Genomic DNA, 21,150 nt, shown 5'->3' on the forward strand with positions numbered 1-21,150 from the left:
AATCCTTTTAATGTACTAGTATTTTTGTAAATTTTCCCATCTGTACTTACCAAGGATATTAGTTTATAATTTGAGTTTTTGTTGTATCTTTGGTTTTGGCTTAAAGGTAATGCTGACCTTATAGAATGCATTTTGAAGAATTATTTCTCTCCTATTTTTGAATAGTTTAAGAAGTATTGATGTTAATTGTTTTTACATGTTTCATAGAATTTATAAAAGGGCAGGCACTATGGCCTAGAGGGTAAAGCCACTGTCTTCAGTGCTGGCATCTCATATTGGCCATCACTTCAAGTTCTGGCTGATCCACTTCCAATACTGCTCCCAGATCATATGTCTGGGCCACTGTACCCATGTGGGAGTTCCAGATGAAGTTTCTGATTCCTGGCTTCATCCTGGCACAGTTACAGATATTGTAGCCATTTTAAAAGCAGGAAAATTGCAAGTTTACAACATAGTACTGCATGTAAAAAACTAGAAAAGCAAGAGTACACCAAACCTAAATTAGGGATGACTTATAATAAAACCCAGAGCATAAATAGATAAAACAAAAACTAAAGATGTGAAATAAAGTCCTGGCTCTTTGAAAACATAAACACATTGACAAACCCTCAGCTAAATTAACTAAGACAAAAAGAGAAGTCTCAGGTAACTGAAAATAAATATAAAATGGAAACACTACAACTGATAACACAGTTATCAGAGATACAAAGGGTCACTAATGATTATTAGATTCAATCATATGCCAATATGTTTGATAACTCAGAAGTGGTCAAATTCCTGGACACACACACTTTAACAGAAGTGAACCATGAAACAATAGAATCCCTAAATGGATGAGAAACAACCAGCAAGATTAAATTAGTAATAGAGTCCAGCATCAAAGAAAAGTCCAGAACCAGATAGTTTCCTTTATTAATTCATTTTGTTTTATTGGATTTTAAAGATTTATTTATTTACTTGAAAGGTAGAGTTAGAGAATGAGAGAAAGAAAGAAACAGAGAGGTGGAGAGTGATGAAGATCTTCCACCCACTGATCCAATCTCCAAATGGCCTCACTGGCCAAGGATGGGCAGGCCAAAGCCAGGAGCCAGGAGTTTCTTCTGGGTCTCCTAAATGGGTGTCAACGGGCCAAGGACTTGGACAATCTGTCATTACTTTCCTAGGCTGGGATCTGCATCAGAAGAGAAGCAGCCAGGATATGAACCAGTGCCCATAAAGTATGCTGGTATCTTGCGTGGTGGTTAAACACAGTACATCACAATGCTGACCCCTGAAGCTGATTATTTTAAAATATTTATTTGAAAGTCAGAGTCACAGTAGAGAGGGGGGTATAGAAAGAAAGGAGAGATTTTCTATGCACTGGCCCATTCCCCAACTGGCTGCAAAGTCCAAGACTGTGCCAGGCTGAAGCCAGGAGCCAGCAGCCTCATCTGGGTCTCCCATGTGGGTGCAGAGCCTGAAGCACTTGGGTTATCATCTGTTGCCTTCCCAGGAACATTATCAGGGAGAATGATTGGAAATGGAGCAGAAGGGTCTTGAACAGGACCCAATTGGGGTGCTGGCACTGCAGATGGCAGCTTAGTGCACTACACCACAGCCAAAACCCCCTTAAAGCTGATTTTTTTAAAAGGTGAAATAATGTACTGCAAATCTTCTGATTATGAAAAATAATCTAATGACAAGTTGTCATATTTTGGTGCCTTTATATTTTAATTGTCCCTACAAAAGCATGACTAAAATTTTTAATTCAACATAGTGTGCACAGTCTAGTGCATCTTAAATCTGAGGATATAAATGAAGAGTAGAAAAATGAAATAGAGCCACGTTGATTTATCTGCTTCAAGTTCTGTAGCCAGGGTAGTAAGGATGGTTTTACTTCAGTAACCATTCAAGTGGGGGATTGGATCTTGGAAGGCTCTAAAAATCTAAATGGATATTTTAAAGTTCAAAGATTTCATTTAGAACTTTGGATCTTAAAAAAATAAAAAGACCAATTCATGTTGTCAGAAGTTTAAAACATCAAGATACTATATCACTGAAAAAAATTCATTTATTCAGGGTTTCAACTAGAATTATTGACTAAGTTTTGTCGATTGTAAGGTGACCAAATGTGTGAAAAAAGTAAATAACCTTGACTATTTTACAGCTCAGTTCTACCTAAGCAATCACATCTCAATATACAAAAGAAAATGCATATATTTCCTTCCCAATGACACATAAAATTATTACAAAACTAAGTTTCTTAAATCAGTACAAAAACTTAGAAAAATGAATAAAATAATTAACACATTAAAATTTAACAAAATTACCACATGGCATTAACCCATTACTTCAGACAACTTAAATACATAAAGACAAAGTGAGACGTAGACAATCAGACAGGAGCTGAGTAAAAGTGGAAGGGAATAGCCACACATTAAATACAAGACAAAAAACACTATAGCCTAGAAGATGGGTTGACATTAGATTTTGAAATTAAAAAGATGAAAATTTTGTGAGCAATGTTTAATACAAAACCTTTTTTCTTTAATTTATAAGATTAAATTCTAGTCTTATAACAATGTGCCTTTAATGTTACTGCATCACTGATGTTTAGAAATACATATAAAGACCTGTTCTTTCCACTGAGATCTCACTCACAGAGATCTTTTGCCAGAGTGTCTTGGCTTTCCATGCCTGAAATACTCTCATGGGCTTTTCAGCCAGATCCGAATGCCTTTAGGGCTTATTCTGAGGCCAGAGTGCTATTTAGGACATCTGCCATTCTATGAGTCTGCTGAGTATCTCACTTCCCATGTTGGATCACTCTCCCCTTTATTTATTGTATCGGTTAGTGTTAGCAGGTCCTAGACTTGCTTATGTGCTCCCTTTGACTCTTAGTCCTTTCATTATGATCAATTGTGAACTGAAATTGATCACTTGGACTAGTGAGATGGCATTGGTACATGCCACCTTGATGGGATTAAATTGGAGTACCCTGGTATGTTTCTAACTCTACCATTTGGGGCAAGTCAGCTTGAGCATATCCCAAATTATACATCTCTTCCCTCTCTTATTCCCACTCTTATGTTTGACAGGGATCACATTTCAGTTAAATTTCAACACTTAAGAATAACTGTATTAATTACAGAATTAAACCAGTCATATTAAGTAGAACAGACAGAAAAACTACTAAGAGGGATAATGTATTAAGTTGTTCATTAACAGTCAGGGCTATGCTGATCAAGTCACCGTTTCCCATAGTGTCCATTCCACTTCAACAGGTTTCCTTTTTGGTGTTCAGTCAGTTGTCACCAATCAGGGAGAACATATGGTATTTGTCCCTTTGGGACTGGCTTATTTCACTCAGCATGATGTGTTCCAGATTCCTCCATTTTGTTGCAAATGACTGGATTTCGTTGTTTCTTACTGCGGTATAGTATTCTAAAGAGTACATATCCCATAATTTCTTTATCCAGTGTACCGTTGATGGGCATTTAGGTTGGTTCCAGGTCTTAGCTATTGTGAATTGAGCTGCAATAAACATTAGGCTGCAGACCGCTTTTTTGTTTGCCAATTTAAATTCCTTTGGGTAAATTCCAAGGAGTGGGATGGCTGGGTCGAACGGTAGGGTTATCTTCAGGTTTCTGAGGAATCTCCAGACTGACTTCCATAGTGGCTTGACCAGTTTGCATTCCCACCAACAGTGGGTTAGTGTCCCTTTTTCCCCACATCCTCGCCAGCATCTGTTGTTGGTAGATTTCTGAATGTGAGCCATTCTGACCGGGGTGAGGTGGAACCTCAATGTGGTTTTGATTTGCATTTCCCTGATTGCTAATGACCTTGAACATTTTTTCATGTGCCTGTTGGCAGTGGAAAGAACAGGTCTTCAAAGAAGGAGGTACCTTTCTCTGAAGGGAGGAGAGAACCTCCACTTTGACTATGACCTTGTCTAAACAAGATAAGAATCGGAGAACTCAGAGGGCTTCCATAGCCTTGGAAACTCATGACTGGAGCATAGGGAGATTACTGATGCCATAGACAGGAGTGTCAATTGGTAAAGTCAACAACAGGAGTCACTGTGCACTTACTCCTCATGTAGGATCTCTGTCCTTAATGTGCTGTGCATTGAGATTTAATGCTACAACGAGTACTCAAACAATATACTTCACTTTGTGTTTCTATGGGGGTGCAAACTGTTGAAATCTTTACTTAATGCATACTAAACTGATCTTCTGTAAAAAAAAAAAAAAAAAAAAAAAAAGAAACTATCAACTCCCAACTTGACTCTCACTGGGATTAAACATGACAATAGGTCTGATCTGATTTCATCATCATTAAAAAAAATCATCTATTATTTTTCACTTTATGTTTCTGTGTGGGAACAAACTGTTGAAATCCTTACTTAATGTATACTAAGCTGATCTTCTGTATATTAAGATAATCGAAAATGAATCTTGATGTGAATGGAAGGGGAGAGGGAGCGGGAAAGGGGAGGGTTGTGGGTGGGAGGGAAGGTATGGGGGGGGAAGCCATTGTAATCCATTATTCGTACTTTGGAAACTTATATTCATTAAATAAAAAAAAAAAAGAAATACATACAAAGAGGCCAGCACTGTGCTCCACCTGCAGCACCGGCACCCCAGGTTCTAGTCCCGGTTGGCGCACGGGATTCTGTCCTGGTTGCTCCGTTTCCAATGCTGTGGCCTGGGAAGGCATTGGAGGATGACCCAAGTGCTTGGGCCCTGTATCCACATGGGAGACCAGGAAGAAGCACCTGGCTCCCGGTTTTGGATTGCTGCAGCATGCCAGCTGCAGCGCACCAGCTGTAGTGGCCATTTGGGGAGTGAACCAACAGAAGGAAGACCCTTCTCTCTGTCTCTCTCTGTCTAACTGCCTGTCAAAAAAATACATATAAAGAATTTTTCTAGTGTCAGCCAACCAAATCCTACACAAGATTCATCTTCCACCAAACTTCTAAAACATTCTTGCATTACCTTACTCATTTATTCTTAAAGACCACCAGCGTTTTCAATTTAGGATGAGTATTACTTCAATTTCCCCTGAATTGGCTTCTTTCATACCCCATAGCTTTATTTACCAAGACATTCCCATGACTAAAGCTTCATGTTTCTTTTTCCCCTACCTACAAGATTCTTGAATTTACATAAAAAATTAAGAACACATAGAATTTTAACCTAGAGTTACTTTAGTTTTTTGAACATTAGAGGAATTAAGCATGAAGCAAAAATATTCTTGTCTTTGTTACATAATTATACTTTGCAAAGTGCTGCTACAAACTCTAGAAATATCAGGAAAACTCTAAAGTCTGGAAGATAAAACATTTAAGCACTGAAAAAATGTTTTTAGTAAAGGACAGAAAAGCCCACCAATCGGACAATGGTTAGGAAAGAACATCAAATGAGAACAAGAAAGAAAGAAAAGAGAGAGAGAATATAGGGATATCCTATAGGTACCTTAAGTAAGTCCAAGTCATTCTATAGAGGTGGATGGAGCCAGAAACTGGGTTGGTAACTTCTGGACACCTGGTTCCAGAGGCTGGGTATATAGCATCTGGGCACCTGGGTCCACCCATACAGTTCCTCCCCAACCCACATGTCCCACTTTGTCCCCTTCCTAGGAGGTAAAGACAACCAAACAGTAGGGTGCTGTCCAAGGGGGCTTAGATTTTGAGAAAAGAGGGAATCTACTCATCACCAAATTAGATCTAATAGGTACTCTGGGGTGGGATGCAAGGAGTATCTGGGTAGGCTGCTGCCCAAGCATCCCTTCAGAGGGTCAGCCCAGGGCTCACATAAAGATGAGTGCTTGGGGTGGGGGACACTATGTAGTGATGCACCAACTTCACATAAGTTTAAATGCAGCATGGTCTACATGACCCTGGGATTGCATTGCAGATCAAAATTGCTGCCCTTACATTCAATGCTCAGATTCTTGGTGCCTGACAGGGTCTTGATCCCAAGCATGACATGTTAGTCATGCCATCACATAGGAAGAGGAAAATAGGCTTCACACTGAACAGGCTTGCTTCACTATTGGTGCTCCAGTAGAAACTGCTTTGCAGCTTGTGCATTGTGCTCACAGTCAGCTGGTACTCACTCATAGACCTCAATGTCTTGAGGCACAATCTTGTTTCCAGGGACAATTCATCCCAATGGAGGGAAAACTTGGGTGACTATCAGGCATAAAGGGAATGTGGAGCTGTCTCACAGCCTCTACATTAGCAAATACTATATCCCAGGACTTTCATACCAAACTGAAGTCTCCTGCCTTAGGGCTGTCTCTGTCTTCAGGATAAGGCAGTGGACAGTTGTAGCTCATGGTTTGCAAAGATGTTGGAAGCCAGGAGTTCCCAAAGGGGACTTCATGTGCTTATTGCTTAGTCTTTGTTACCCCAGGCAACCTGGGTAGGAATGAGGCAGAGGCTTTCAGAGCCAACATGGTGGCAGAAATACTTGATGCAAGCTAAGGCAAATCTGGGGATCTCAATGGGAAGTAGAGTTCTCTGCCTGTGCACCCAGGAGCAGCATGCCTCATAGTGCCTTTCAGAGATGGGGGCCCAGAAGCCAGCATGTCTTTCAATGCCTGCTTTCTCAAGCAAGAGGCAAGATGCCAAAGTGCCTTAGAGTTTGTGCATGTTGAGGAGGAATTGGGATGCGAGGAGTTCAAGTGACAATGTTCAGCATTATGCCAACAAATTAGAAGATTCAAGGCACCTGCTAATGCACCTCCAGGGATGCAAAGTACATGTGCTCCCTGATGTGCAAGCATGATTTAGGATCAAGATGTCTGGCACTGCAGGTGGGGCAGGACATGCAGGCATATAGCAGGAGTCAGGCCTCATATCCATTTTTCCCTGACAAATTCCTCATTCCTTCATCTGGCACACACATGCCCTATCATTATCTACATCATTATTTCACTATTTGGTCACAGTTGCTGGCAGTTTGTCATGTGCCTTACCTCTACAGGTATTTAGCAGTCAACATTGTATTGTTGTAGAACCAAAAAATCTGATAATATAAACAAGGCAGCTGGTAATGATGTGGCTTCTGCTGAACACTCAGAAAAAATTTCAAAGGAGTGTAGGTAATGTAGTCAGTCAGAAAAAAAAAACTGAGGTAGAAATTAGAATTAAAAACACCAAGGTTGGAACAGCTCTGTGTTGCAGTGGGATAACCAAAGGCCTACAGTGCTGACATCCCATATGGGCTCCAGTTCAAGCCTTAGCTGCTCGTCTTAATATCCAGTTCCCTGTGAGGTACCTGGGAAATCAGTAGAAGATGGACCAAGCCTCTGGACCCCTAAACTCACCTCTTAGACCTAGAAGAGGCTCATGGCCCCAGCCTGATCAATTGTGATAATCTGGGGAGTGAACCAGCAGATGGAGGATCTGTTTCTCCTTCTCTCTCTTTCAAATTACCAAATCTTAAAAACAATAAGTTGCAAGAGTTAAAAAAAATGATGCTGAAATTCATATGGAAACACAAGAGACCCCACATAGCTAAAGCAACTGTATACAAAAACAACAACAACAAAAAAAAAACACACAAGCCATCAGGCATCACAAAAATTTGAACACAGACCTACCATATGACCCAGGCCTCCCACTCCTGGGAATTTACAAATGGGAAATGAAATTAGCACATAAGAGTATCTCTACCCCCATGTTTATTGCAGCTCTTTTCACAATAGCTAAGACATGGAACCAACCTAAAAGCCCATCAACCGAAGACTGGATAAAGAAATTATGGGGTATGTACACTATGGAATTCTACAGCAGTAAAAAAAAAATGAAATCCCTGAACTGCGATAACTAATAGAGCACCTAATAGGAGGTCTGTAGAAGTGAAATTGACACTTTGAGAAGCAATGAGAACAGCCTTTATCTTGACTATGAAGGAACTTTTTTCATTCTATTTGTTGAACTCTTTGCTTAACAGAGCTAATCATATGTGTATAAAATCAATTAAAAATAGAACTCGGCCAGCGCCATGGCTCAATAGGCTAATCCTCTGCCTGCAGCGCCAGCACACCAGGTTCTTGTCCCAGTTGGGGTTCTGGATTCTGTCTCGGTTTCTCCTTTTCCAGTCTAGCTCTCTGCTGTGGCCTGGGAGTGCAGTGGAGGATGGCCCAAGTGCTTGGGCCCTGCACCCCCATGGGAGACCAGGAGAAGCACCTGGCTCCTGGCTTTGGATCAGCACGGTGTGCTGGCTGCAGTGGCTATGGGGGGGGTGAAACAATGGAAAAAAGGAAGACCTTTCTCTCTGCCTCTCTCTCTCTCACTGTCCATTTTGCCTGTCCAAAAAAAAAAAATAGAACTCAGTAAAAAAATAAGAGTGGGAATAAGGGAGGAGGAAATTTATAACTGTAAAGCTGTATAGTTTTGCATATATTCCTATGGACTTTTTGCTAACAGTACAGTTTATAAACTTGCATTGGACCCCAATATGGGGTCCAACATGGGAAACAGTCCACACAGCAAACTCATAGAATGATAATCACTTCAAATAACACTCTTGACCTCAGAATCAGCCCTTCAGTCATTCTGGTCTGGCTGAAATGCCCATGAGAGTATTTCAGACATGGAACACTATAACATCATGGCCAAAAATGTCCTATATGAAGGATATCTGTGGGTGAAATCCCTGTGGAAAGAAGTCACCAAAGAAGGATGTACTTTTCTCTGAAGCAAGAACTTCCGCTTTGTGTGTGGCCTTTTCTAAATACTGATGGTGTTTGAGGGTTCAAAAGGCTTCCATAGCCCAGGCAGTTTATGTCAAGAGCCCCAGGCAATGTTAATTGTTAAATTAACAACAGGAATCACTGTGCACTAACTTCCTATGCAGAACTTCTATCCTCAATGAGTTGTATTATGAGAGTTAAACTTGTTCTCAATTTTGTGTGTGTGCAAGTTGTTGAAATCTTTACTTAGAGTTGGTCTTCTGTTCATTAAGTAATTGAAAATGAATCTTGGAAAATGGGACTGTGCATGGGAGACAGCGGATGAGGAGGGACTGGAGTATGGGTGCAAGAGTGTTGTACTTAACAAATGCATGAAGTTTGTTATAGTTGAATGAAAGGTTTCTTTGGGGGGAAAAGCAGGATGGGTTTATAGTGCATTGGTAACTGGAATACATATGCTTTATTCTAAGAAATATGAATCCAGAACATCATGAATTAAGGCTCAGGTTCTTGATGGGGAGTGTGTGTGATGAGCCTGGAGCCATGTAAAATAATTCTAGCTGAAAACCCTGTATGCTGTATGGAAGGTCTGGGTTTTGGACAGTGTGTGACTGCAATACACATGCTGCTGGCAGTTTTCTATTCCTAGAGCTCACTGGCTAGCTGCCTATATCATCAGATAGTAAAATGAAATAAAACAGAAGTCAGAACATTGGTAAATGACTCCAAACAGGCATAACCACAATAGAGAGGCAAGAGAGCTGCAGAACAAACAAGGACAAAAATAAAAAGAACTATGGCCAGCACTGTGGAACAACAGGTTAAGCTGCTGTGAGCAATGCTGACATTTTATATTTAAGTGTTAGCTGGGAGTCCTGGCTACTTTGTTTCTGTCACTACATTGCTAATACTCCTATGGAGTTAGTACTTAATGATCCATATGTTTGGGGCCCTACCACCCATGTGGGAGGCTAAAATAGAATTTAGGCCTCCTGGCTTTGGTCTCACCTAGACATGGCTGTTTCAGCCATCTGTGGTAGTGAAGTAGTGAATATAAGAACTCTGTGTACATGTTTTGCTCTGTCATTGTCTTTTAATGGAAAAAAAAATTAAACATTGGCCCAGAAACAATCCCAGGAAGATAGTTTGGACATTTGGCCACCAAAGCAATACTTATGAATCCTCTTCAATCTATAAATAGATTGGTAATATGGACAAATGAGACAGTCTACACACAAATCTGGGATTCACATGACTGAAAAAGCCACAAGACAAATCCTACCTAGGACAAAAAAACAACAACATCCAACTCTAATAGTACAGCATTATGGCTGGCATGTGAGGTAACACAACTGTGGTCACATTACTGATCTGTACTAGAATAAATGGAGGAAGACTCATGTGCAGGCAGTGAAAGAGTTGTACCAAATACTTTGCAAATGTTAGGATTGTATTTCAAACTGAGTAGTATAGAATGAGTATTTACTTACAAAAAATTACATGTGGATATCGTCCCCTACTCATAATAAGTGCAGGCAAAACAGCAGATTATTTGGCACAGAGACTAATGTAGATTTCAAAGACTGCATAGCCAGCCTCTGCAGTACAGTGTTACACCCTCATGTGAATTCCCTAATACCTGCAGAGATGTGATGTTAAACAGGTATTTTTCCACCTTCATTACTGTTTTGCAGAATAATATTGAGTAATTTGGCTAGCACTTATTTTATGTACTAATAATTTTGTGGATAATTTTGCTGATGCTTGTTGAAATCTGCCTCAGAGTAAAAGCTTTGTCCACTTCCACTGCCTTTGTAGAGTTCTTCCTCTAAGATCCCTGATAGTGAGATCTGGCTTATGGTAGAAAGTTTTCCTATATTCACATGCTTTCTCACCTGTGAGTTCTTTGATGTGTGCCTAACACTGACTTCTGGCATCAGGAATTTACATAATCACTTCATTAAAAGGTATTTTTTTCCTTTTTGTGAGTTCTGCCTTCTGTTGAGATGTATCTTCTGGCAAAAAGTCTTTTCTTATCCATAGCATTGACAAGTTATCTCTTACATGTGAGTTCTTTGATGCCTTCTGAAGTTTGAATTCTGAGAAAATGTTTTTCCACATTCATCACATTGATAAGGTTTCTCCCCTGTGTGAACTCTCTGATGTGTAATGAGTTGTGAGTTATTACAAAAGACTTTTCCACATGTATTGCATTCATAAATTTTCTCTGATCTATGCATTCTCTGATGGGTAAAGAGTTGTGATTTCCAACAAACGGGTTTTCCACACATTTTGCATTTATAAATCTTCTCCGTCTTATGTAGAGTGAGTTGTGACTTCTGGAAAAAGGATTTTCCACAGGTACTACATTCATAAGTTTTCTTCCTTTTTGTGGATCATCTGGTGTGCAATGAGTTGTGATTTTTGGCAAAAGGCTTTTCCACATGTATTACATTCAAAAGGTTTATCCACTGTGTGAATTTTCTCTGATGTGTAGTAAGGTTTGACTTCCAGCGAAAGGTTTTTTCACACATTTCACATCCATAAGGTTTCTCATTTATGTGAATCTTCTGATGTGAAGTTAGATTTGACTTTTGGATAAAGGCTTTTCCACCTTTATTACATTCATAAGGTTTCTGCCCTATGTGAATTCTCTGATGTACAGTGAGATTTGACTTCCAGAAAAAGGCTTTTCTGCATATATCACATTTGTAAGATTTCTCCTTTGTGTGAATTCTTTGATGTGAAATAAGGATTGTTTTCCAATGAAAGCCTTTTCCGCATGTATTACATTGATAAGGTTTCTCCCCTGTGTGAAATCTCTGATGTAGAATGAGTTGCGACTTCCAATAAAATGCTTTGCCACATGTTTTACATGTCAAAGATTTGTATCTTGTGTGAGTCATGTGATTTGTAGTATCTGACCTCGGGTAAATGGTTTTCCCACATTCATTGCACCCAGAGGGCCTTTCCCCTTTCTGAGTTCTATGATGGATAGAAAGGCAGGATTTACAATTGAAAGATTTTCCACAGGGGTTACAAGAATAGGTTTTTCTTCCTGTATGTGTTCTTTGACTTGTGATAAAATCTGATTTGTAAATGAGAGTTTCCTCATACTCAAAAGATTCATAAAGTTTCTTTCCTGTGTGTGTTTGTTGAGGTTTACTGAGGTAGGACTTTTTCTGGAAAGTTCTTTACATGTTCAGTTGTCTTTCCTACAATGCCAACTGACTTATTACAGGTGTCTCCCATATGATCCCTTTCATTTGTAAAGAACACCCTTTTCCTGTTGAACCCTTTGCCTTTTACACTGTGTTCAAACACCTGCTGAAAAGGCTGAATCTTGTGAGGCTGCCTGATGGGCTCCCAACGTTCACTTGAGTTGCCAGGTACATTAGTGCCATCAGATTTCTCTGCAGCTCGCATCTCATCAGGCCTCCTAGGGAGAAGCAAATTGTGAAATAAATTATATGTCTCAGCTTTCAGTAAAAATATGGCCTGAGCTTAAATTAAGTGTTGCTTTTTTTTTTTTAACAGGCAGAGTGGACAGTTAGAGAGAGAGAGACAGAGAGATCTTCCTTTGCCATCGGTTCACCCTCCAATGGCCGCCACGGCTGGTGTGCCATGCTGATCTGAAGGCAGGAGCCAGGTGCTTCTCCTGGTCTCCCATGGGGTGCAGGGCCCAAGCACTTGGGCCATCCTCCACTGCATTCCCCGGCCATAGCAGAGCTGGCCTGGAAGAGGGGCAACTGGGACAGAATCTGGTGCCCTGACTGGGACTAGAACCTGGTGTGCCAGTGCTGCTAGGCGGAGGATTAGCCTGTTGAGCCGCAGCACCAGCTAAGTGTTGCTTTTTAATTTAACTCTCTTGTGTGTTAAGTTGTTGTTTGTGATTACAACTTGCCTCAAATTTATTTGTTGACTTTTCCAGTTGGTTCCCAATAGGTCATCCCTTCTGTGGGCTGAAATGAGAAAAAAAAATACTATATCCATGAACCATATCTAAATGTTACTTGTAGAATGTTCAAGTAAAAGCAATGCAATTTCTTAGTGGAATAGCATTTGAATAGGTCAGTAAAAGGTATTCAGTGTTGCCCTATATATCTTTTTCTTCATAATACACTAAGGTAATAAAACAAAGGAAGCTTTCCCAAATTCATACATTTAACTATGTTAAATGTTTTAAGTGGAGAGAGGGGGCAAGTGATGTCAGGCAGTGGGTCAAACCATTTCTGAGGATACATGCATCCCACATTAGTACCAGATGAGTCCTGGCTACTGTGCTTCCAATACAGATTCCTGCTAATGTGTCCTAGCAGGCAACCAATGATGATTCTAAGTGTGTTGGAGCCTGCCACATACTTAAAAGACCCAAACAGATTTACTGGCTTTTGGTTTCAGGTTGGCCTCATTCTTACTGTAGCAGGCATTTGGGCAATGAACATGTAGATGGAGGACTTTTCTCTCATTCTCTATTTCTCTGTTACTTTCATTCTGCCTTGCAAGGAGAACCTAATAAACATTTTCATAACTAAGTAAATATTTATAAAATTTGAGAAACACTTAGTAAAAATACTTACCAACTATCTTATTTGAGTAATAAGCTGCAAACTTCCCAGCAACCATCATCATTTCTTATAAAAGTGAGGTTTCTTGCTTCCTTAATCATTCAGCTTTGAAGATGGGAAAACTTCATTGGATCACTTACTTATAGGTACCAGAAGAGGACATGTGTGTATCCCCTAGGCAGGACCATAACTTAGAAACGGCATCCATTTTTTGGTTGCTGCATGTTCAGTTTTTCCAGGGGAATGGCTATAGAGATCTGTGGGGTTTTTTAAGCAAAAACACCTCCTTTAAATGTTTTCAAGATTTGTTTATTTTAGAGGCTGGTGCTGTAGTGCAGTGGGTTAAAGCCTTGCCCTGTGGCACCAGCATCCCATATGGGTGCCAAGTCTCAGCTGCTCCACTTCAGATTCAGCTACCTGCTAATGTGCCTGAGAAAGCAGCAGAGGATGGCCCAAGTCACTTGGTCCCTGTACCTGCATAGGAGACTCAGAAGAAACTCTGGACTCTTAGCTTCATATTGATTCAGCTGCACGCATTTCAGTCAGTTAGGAGTGAACTGGCAGATGAAAGACCTCTCTCTCTCTGTCTCTACCTCTCTCTCTCTCTTTCAAATAAATAAAAAAAACTTTTATAAAAGATTTATTTTTTTTTAAAGACAGAGTTACAAAGAGAGATGGAGAGATTATTCATCCACTTATTCACTCCCCAAATGGCTGCAATGGTCAGGGCTGTACCAGGGTAAAGACAGGAGCACAGAACTCCAAATGAGTCTCCCAGATATGTGCAAAGAAACATCTGCTGCTTTCCCAGGCACAGTACCAGGGAGCTGCATCACAAGTGGGGCAGCCAGGACTCAAGTTGGTGCCCATATGAAATGCTGTCATTACAGGAAGTGGTTCAACATACTGTCATAATCTCAGCCCTTCCCAAATCTTTTATATGTACATTATGATGACAGGTTTCCACAGATTCCTAAGAAAACCTAGTATCTTCAGATTCTCAGTACCACAGAAGGCCCATAAATGTCCCATACATCATTTTTTGTATGCTTTCCAATCAATTTAAGGAAATATGTTCTGCCATTAGGATTATGTTCACCTTCTTTGAGAAGTACTTCAACCTCATTATGAAACCAGCATACTTGGTATTCTTTGAGTTCTTGGTATACACTCTTGCTCTAAAATTTGAAGTTATGGCTTTTAATGCTTGTGCTAGATGCTCAAAATTATCCCATTTTTACAGAAAACTGACTCTCTTATGCATTTCTAAACTTTTATATTATAATTATATTATAAAAGGAGCAGGAAAAGTATTATAGCATGTTAACCTGCTTGCTGCAACACTGGAATCCCATTTTCTTCATGATTTATTTATTTGAACTACAGGGATAGGGACAGACAAACAAAGCCCATTCACTCATTCACTTTTCAATTGCTTGCAATGGCCATTTATTTTGTTACTCATTTATTTGAGAATCAGAGACAGAAAAAAGGGAGAGAGGGGATGCCACTATGGCATAGCGAGTAAAGCCACTGCCTGCAGTGTTGGCATCCCATGTGGGTACCAGTTCAAGTCGCAGCTGCTCCACTTCTGACTGGGAAAGCAGTAGAAGATGTACAGTAGAAGTACTTGGGCCCTGCACCCATGTGGGAGTCCCAGAGGAATCTACTGGCTCCTGGCTTCAGATTGGCGGCAGATGCAGCCAACTGGGGAATGAACCAGCACTTGGAAGACCTCTCTCTCTCTGCCTTTCCTTCTTTCTCCATGTAACTGACTTTCAAATCAATAAATCTTAAAAAAAAAAGACAGAAAAAGGGAGAGGAAAGAGACAATGAGAAAGCTCACATTCACTAATTCAGTACTCAAATTTGTGCAACAGTAAGGCCTGTGCCTGGTCAAAACCATGAGTGGGAACTAAATTTCTGCAACTCATAAGAAATCAGTTCCTCTGTGCGATCCAATTTTTATAAGCATTGATAGAATAAATACATGAATAGGACAGTGCCATGGCTCATTTGGCTAATCCTCTGCCTGTGGCACTGGCACCCCAGGTTCTAGTCCTGCCTGGGGTGCCAGATTCTGTCCTGGTTGCTCCTCTTCCAGTCCAGCTCTCTGCTGTGGCCCAGGAAGGCAGTGGAGGATGGCCCAGGTGCTTGGGCCCTGCACCCACATCGGAGACCGGGAGGAAGCACCTGGCTCCTGGCTTCAGATTAGTGCAGCACACCAGCCACAGCACACTGGCTGGAGCAGCCATTTGGGGAGTTAAACAATGGAAGGAAGACCTTTATCTCTGTTCCCCTCTCTAACTCTGCCTGTCAAAAAAAAAAAAAAAAGAATAAACATCTGAAGAAAAACAGGATGTGACAGTAGGAAGAAGGACAAGTTTGAATACAGGGCATGTATTTAACCTAAAAATTAGTCTCATTACAGGCAGAAATTGATTGCAATGGAGCTAGCACTATGGCACAGTAAGCTAAAATTCTGCCTGCAGCATCGACAACCCATATGGGTACTAGTTCATGTTCCAGGTGCTCCTCTTCAAATCAGCTCTCTGCTAATGGCCTGGGAAAGTGGTGGAAGACGGCCCAAGTGCTCTCCATCTTGGAGACCCAGAGGAAATTTCTGGCTCCTGGTTTCATATCAGCTCAGCTCTGGCCATTGCAGCCATCTGAGGAGTGAACCAGTGAATGGAAGACCTTTCTATCTCTCCCTCTGTCTGTCTGTAACTCTACCTCTCAAATAAATAAATAAATAAAATTTTAAAAATAAATTGATTGCATTGTTGGTAGTTCTGACAAAATATTCACCCAGAGCAAAACAACAAGCAGATGATGCATCATATCAGCTGTTCTCAGGACTGGGACTTGGGATAAATAATGAGAAATGCTCTACCCAGTCAACATTCCTTGAGATCTTTTCCATCCCAGTCTCCCTGTCCCATGTGTGCTGACTGACCTGACAGGCTCCAATTTAGGGGTTTTGTCACTGTCCATGGCTCTGCCCCCTGTTCCAACTTGAAGATCACCTCAGGTTTGCTTTTGCAGTACCCTGTTAAAGGGAAATAATGCTGGGTGTCATCATATCATTATGTTAGAGTTTTGAAAGACAACAGCTTGTTCACAGGGGCTGTGAAACAAAATTGTTGATTTCAATCCTTTCCTTATGTTTCTTGGCCTCAAATTCTATGCTTATCCACCATGTAATCTTTTAAACAATTAATTTGCTTGCCACATGGGAAGTAACTGTTTCACTTCGGCATGAGAGGGGAATAGCACTCACCCAAAAACAACAGGCTATTGTAGGTCTCCATCATCATATCTTTGTACAGAGTCCTCTGAGAACTGTCCAGGTACTGCCACTCCTCCTGAGTGATGTCCACAGCCAGGTCTTCAAATGACACCAACATCTGCAACAGCACATTTTTTTTTGTTCATCATGCCAGTTCTGTCACAAAAAGACTAGGAGTGCATTTCTCTGTGTGTGTCTTCTATGCCTTTTATATAAGATGCGGATGATTTTGGAATCTATATGGCAACAGCATGCAAAATTACAATGAAAATGTCTTGCTTCTATATTAATTTCATAATTCAAAAATCAGTACAATGGAATGCTCATTATTATGGAACTGCTCTTTCTCCTAATGATTTTGAAAAGAGCCCACACTGTAATCTGTAGACATACATGTAAGCATATGACTGAATTAACATTAGATGAGTTACAGGAGAAAATGTTGAACATCAATTGGGAGAACGAGGAATTTCTTAAAAAATAAATTTTTCTGTATTATCAGATCATTTATTTTATTGCAAACTTTTTAAAATTTATGCATAGTTTTTTTAATGTATTTTTCCATTAATTATTTGATAAATTTTTGTGTGTACTTAATGACTACCACAATTATGTAACCAGGCCATAGGTCAAATAATATTTACATCATGGACATAGAGTTTGAAGCAGGAAAAAGAATATCAGTAACATGTATCAGGTATAGTTCACTCTACTTCATATGTCTACAGGAAAATGCTGAGCTCATAAAAGTATCCAAATCATACAAGAAAGAGATAAAGGGAAGAGGAAGAAACCAGAAACTTGAGGATGCATAGGAATGGAAAACTCTCAAAGCATTTTCATTTGGGCTTTTATTATAAGGTTTTCAAGTCTGCCTTTTTTAATCTTACAAGTAAAATATACAGTAAGAAACAATTTGGAAAGCCAAAACATTCATACTGAAATCCATGTTAACTTGAAAATTAAGGTTATGACCATGACAGCTATTGCTAAATCATGTAAATGAAGTAGTTGTTCTCAATAGAATTTTCAATTGTTCAAAATCACAGGAAGGAGATCACAAGGTACATCTAAAAAACATGCTAAAACACTAGTAACATAACCAGACAAAATGTCATGTTTCAGAAGGCTGACAACTGGCTGGAATAACAAATACACTCACACACACAAATGCACACAAACACACACATTCTAAAGGGTTATACTGTCAGAAACAACCAAATTTACTTCAAAAGTGCCAGAAGATAAAGAAGTTATATTATAAACAAGAAGGAAGCCAACAAGGCAGCCCAGCCCATAGTAAGCATGCTCTATTCAGTCCTGGTCAATGATGTAATGTGGAGCCAGTGCCGTGGCTCTCTAGGCTAATCCTCCTCCTTGTGGTGCTGGCACACTGGGTTCTAGTCCCAATCAGGGCACCAGATCCTGTCCCTGTTGCCCCTCTTCCAGACCAGCTCTCTACTGTGGCCAGGGAGTGCAGTGGAGGATGGCCCAAGTGCTTGGGCCCTGCACCCACAAGGGAGACCAGGATAAGCACCTGGCTCCTGCAATCAATCAGCGTGGTGTGCTGGCCTCAGCGCGCTGGCTGCACCGGCCGCGGCAGCCACTGGAGGGTGAACCAATGGCAAAAGGAAGACCTTTCTCTCTGTCTCTCTCTCTCACTGTCCACTCTGCCTGTAAGAAAAATGATGTAATGTAAATAATATTGATAATGGTTAAAGAAAGCTATTTATTAGAAGAAACAATGATTCCTTGGAAAACAAAAGGTTGAAGAGCTACCAAGGTATGGAATGGAGTCAACAAAGTCTGTGTCTCAAGTACACAGCACAGGCCACTCTCCACATGTATCCCCAGCATGGTCATATTGCCATGAGACAGTGCTGCTATCCTCCAGAATTCCTAAATTATTTTTAAAATGAAATTATAAAAAAGGAATGGCTGTCGTGATTATCCTCCTCCTTTTTAAATCATGTACACTGATTAAAAACGAAGCAGTCACTTGTCTGCTCATGACACACAGGTCTAACAATCAAGAGAAGCCACATCTGGACATGATACATTTCTGGTATCATTCACAGAACTTGGATTTGATTTCAAAGTTGAGAATAGATGATATTTTTTAAGTTTGTCTCTCTGGGTATGGAATGAAGTTAAGATACTTGTGAGATAAGATTAACTGATGTGTGGTGACCACTGCTCACTCAACTTCAGTATTGTTTCTTGTGAGAAAATCACATATCCACTCCCAGTCTAGAACTCACACAAATTCACATGATTCTCACTCAGCAAATATCAGTAGATATGAATTGTGTCACTTCTAGGAGAGCTTTACTTGGTCCAATGGCTTCTATATTCTCCAATCACAAAGATGAGCATTTCTAGTAAAGGTCACTATAGCAGGATGAAGAAAAATAGGAGATCTGAAACACACTTTAAATGTGGAAGCCCTGCAGTGTCTGGGAGTCACTTGTCACCTAATTATACCCTAACTTTTCAACCCAATTGTTGTGAGACACTAACAAATAGAGCATCTGTTACAGCAGTTCACTTTAATAGATGGATCTCTCTAAGTCCATGGAAGGGGGCAAGAAATGCACAGAGGCTGGGGGTTATAGACTTTTTAGCAAATTTTGTGGAAAACATACACAAAATAAAATTAAAAGTGAACCCACAGTTCACACTGAGTATTTAACAACTTTAGAATTACATGCAGTGTGTGATTAATAATCTTAGATTAGGAAAATCTATTCTAACTGAAACTCAATATCCAGAAACTATGCAAGCTCAAAATCAAGAATAGAAAACTCAGCAGAATTTTTAGAGGTAGAATGACAAAATTAGTAACTTAAACATCAGCAGATATGCCTTTTTTGTGTATTGTCAATTGCCAAATTCTGAAGATATGTAGCATGGGAGGTTAAATCCAATGCCAAAAATGACTACAGAGGAAAGAGATTTTTTCATTCTCATTTTGCTGAGGATACAAATATCTCCCATTGGAATGGGTCTCATTAATATGGGATCTCAGATGAAAGTACTGGAGACTCAGTGATGTGTTGGATGGTAGCAAGTGGTATGGGCAAGTGGTATGGCACATATGTAACTGCAGACCTCACTGGGAGTAGGATCAGAGAAATATATCCTAAGCTAGTGAAAATTGTAATCCTATTGATCAACAGATCAGGCTACAAATCACAAGCTATACAGAAAAATGTTAACATTTCCTGAAGAAACATTGTCCTTTACCAAAATTCTAGAGGTTTTTCTCTCCTTTTAAGTATTTATGTATTTGCATGACTGAATGACAGGGAGAGAAAGATAGGGAAAAAATCTTCCATTAGCTGTTTCACTTCCCAAGTCTCAGCAAATTCAAAAAAGTCAAAATCATACCATGCATCTTCTCAGAACACAAAGGAATGAATCTGGAAATCAGCAACTCAAGAATCTCTAGAGTATATGTAAACACATGGAAACTGAACAACATGCTCCTGAATGAACACTGGGTCACTGAAGAAATCAAAAGAGAAATCAAAAACTTTCTAGAAGCAAATGAAGATAACAACACAACATATCAAAACTTATGGGATACCACAAAAACATTGTTAAGAGGAAAGTTTATAGCAATAGGTGCCTACATCAATAAATTGGAAAGGCACCAAATAAATGAGCTACCAAACCATAACAGGGATCTAGAAACTCTACAGCAAACCAAACCCAAACCTAGTAGGAGAAAAGAAACAATTAAAATCAGAAAAGAAATCAACAAAATTTAATCCAAAAAATTACAAAGATCAGCAAAACAAAGAGCTGGGTTTTTGAAAAATAAACAAAATTGACACACCATTGGACCAACTAACCAAAAAAAAAAAGAAGGAGAGGGAAGACCCAAACCATTAAAATCAGAGATGAGAAAGGGAATGTAACAACAGAAACAACAGACACCAAAGAAATAGTCATCAGAAATTACTACAAAGAGCTGTATGCCAACAAACTGGGAAGTCTAGCAGAAATAGAAAGATTCCTGGACACATACAACCTAACTAAATTGAACCATGAAGACATAGAAAACCTAAATAGATCCATATCTAAGACAGAAACTGAAACAGTAATAAAGGCCCTCCCAACAAAGAAAAGCCTAGGACTGGATGGATTCACTGCCGAATTCTACCAGGCATTTAAAGAATTAACTCCAAGTACTCTCAAGGTATTCAAAACAACTGAAAGAGAGGGAATCCTCCCAAATGATTTCTACAGAGCCAGAATCACCTTCATCCTTAAACCTAAAAAAGAGGCACCAGAGAAAGAGAATTACAAATCAATTTACCTGATGAACATAGATGAAAAAAATCATCAATAAAATTCTAGCCAGTAGAATGCAGCAACACATCAGAAAGATCATCTACCCAGACCAAGTGGGAGTTATCCCTGGTATGAAAGGATGGTTCAACATTTGCAAATCAATAAATCATTTACAAACTGCAGAAGAAAAAGCATGCAATTATCTCAAAAGATGCAGAGAAAGCATTCAATAAAATATAACACCCTTTCACAATGAAAACTCTGAGCAAATTAGGTATAGAAGGAACATCCTTCATTACAATCAAGATG

The 21,150-nt window shown here is 39.7% G+C and overlaps 1 protein-coding gene across 3 annotated transcripts in view; it reads right to left on the reverse strand.

Moving 5' to 3' along the window:
* Positions 1-8,685: 8,685 nt before the first annotated feature.
* Positions 8,686-21,150, reverse strand: part of LOC149119318 (zinc finger protein 717-like) — a 117,365-nt gene continuing 104,900 nt past the window's right edge. For 2 of the 3 annotated variants that reach the window (XM_089325304.1, XM_089325303.1), the window contains exons 3-6: positions 16,534-16,660; positions 16,210-16,302; positions 12,590-12,647; positions 8,686-12,124 (exon numbers count right to left, since the gene is read on the reverse strand). In XM_089325304.1, the coding sequence (XP_089181430.1) occupies positions 11,848-12,124; positions 12,590-12,647; positions 16,210-16,302; positions 16,534-16,660 (555 nt within the window). In that variant the 3' untranslated portion in view covers positions 8,686-11,847. Of the gene's footprint in view, positions 12,125-12,589; positions 12,648-13,265; positions 13,359-16,209; positions 16,303-16,533; positions 16,661-21,150 lie in introns of all 3 variants that reach the window. The other variant, XR_016228785.1, reaches the window with a different exon arrangement.

This window comes from Oryctolagus cuniculus, chromosome Y, assembly GCF_051225735.1.
Source record: "Oryctolagus cuniculus isolate XC-2025 breed Fujian yellow rabbit chromosome Y, ASM5122573v1, whole genome shotgun sequence".
Classification (NCBI taxonomy): Eukaryota; Metazoa; Chordata; class Mammalia; order Lagomorpha; family Leporidae; genus Oryctolagus; species Oryctolagus cuniculus.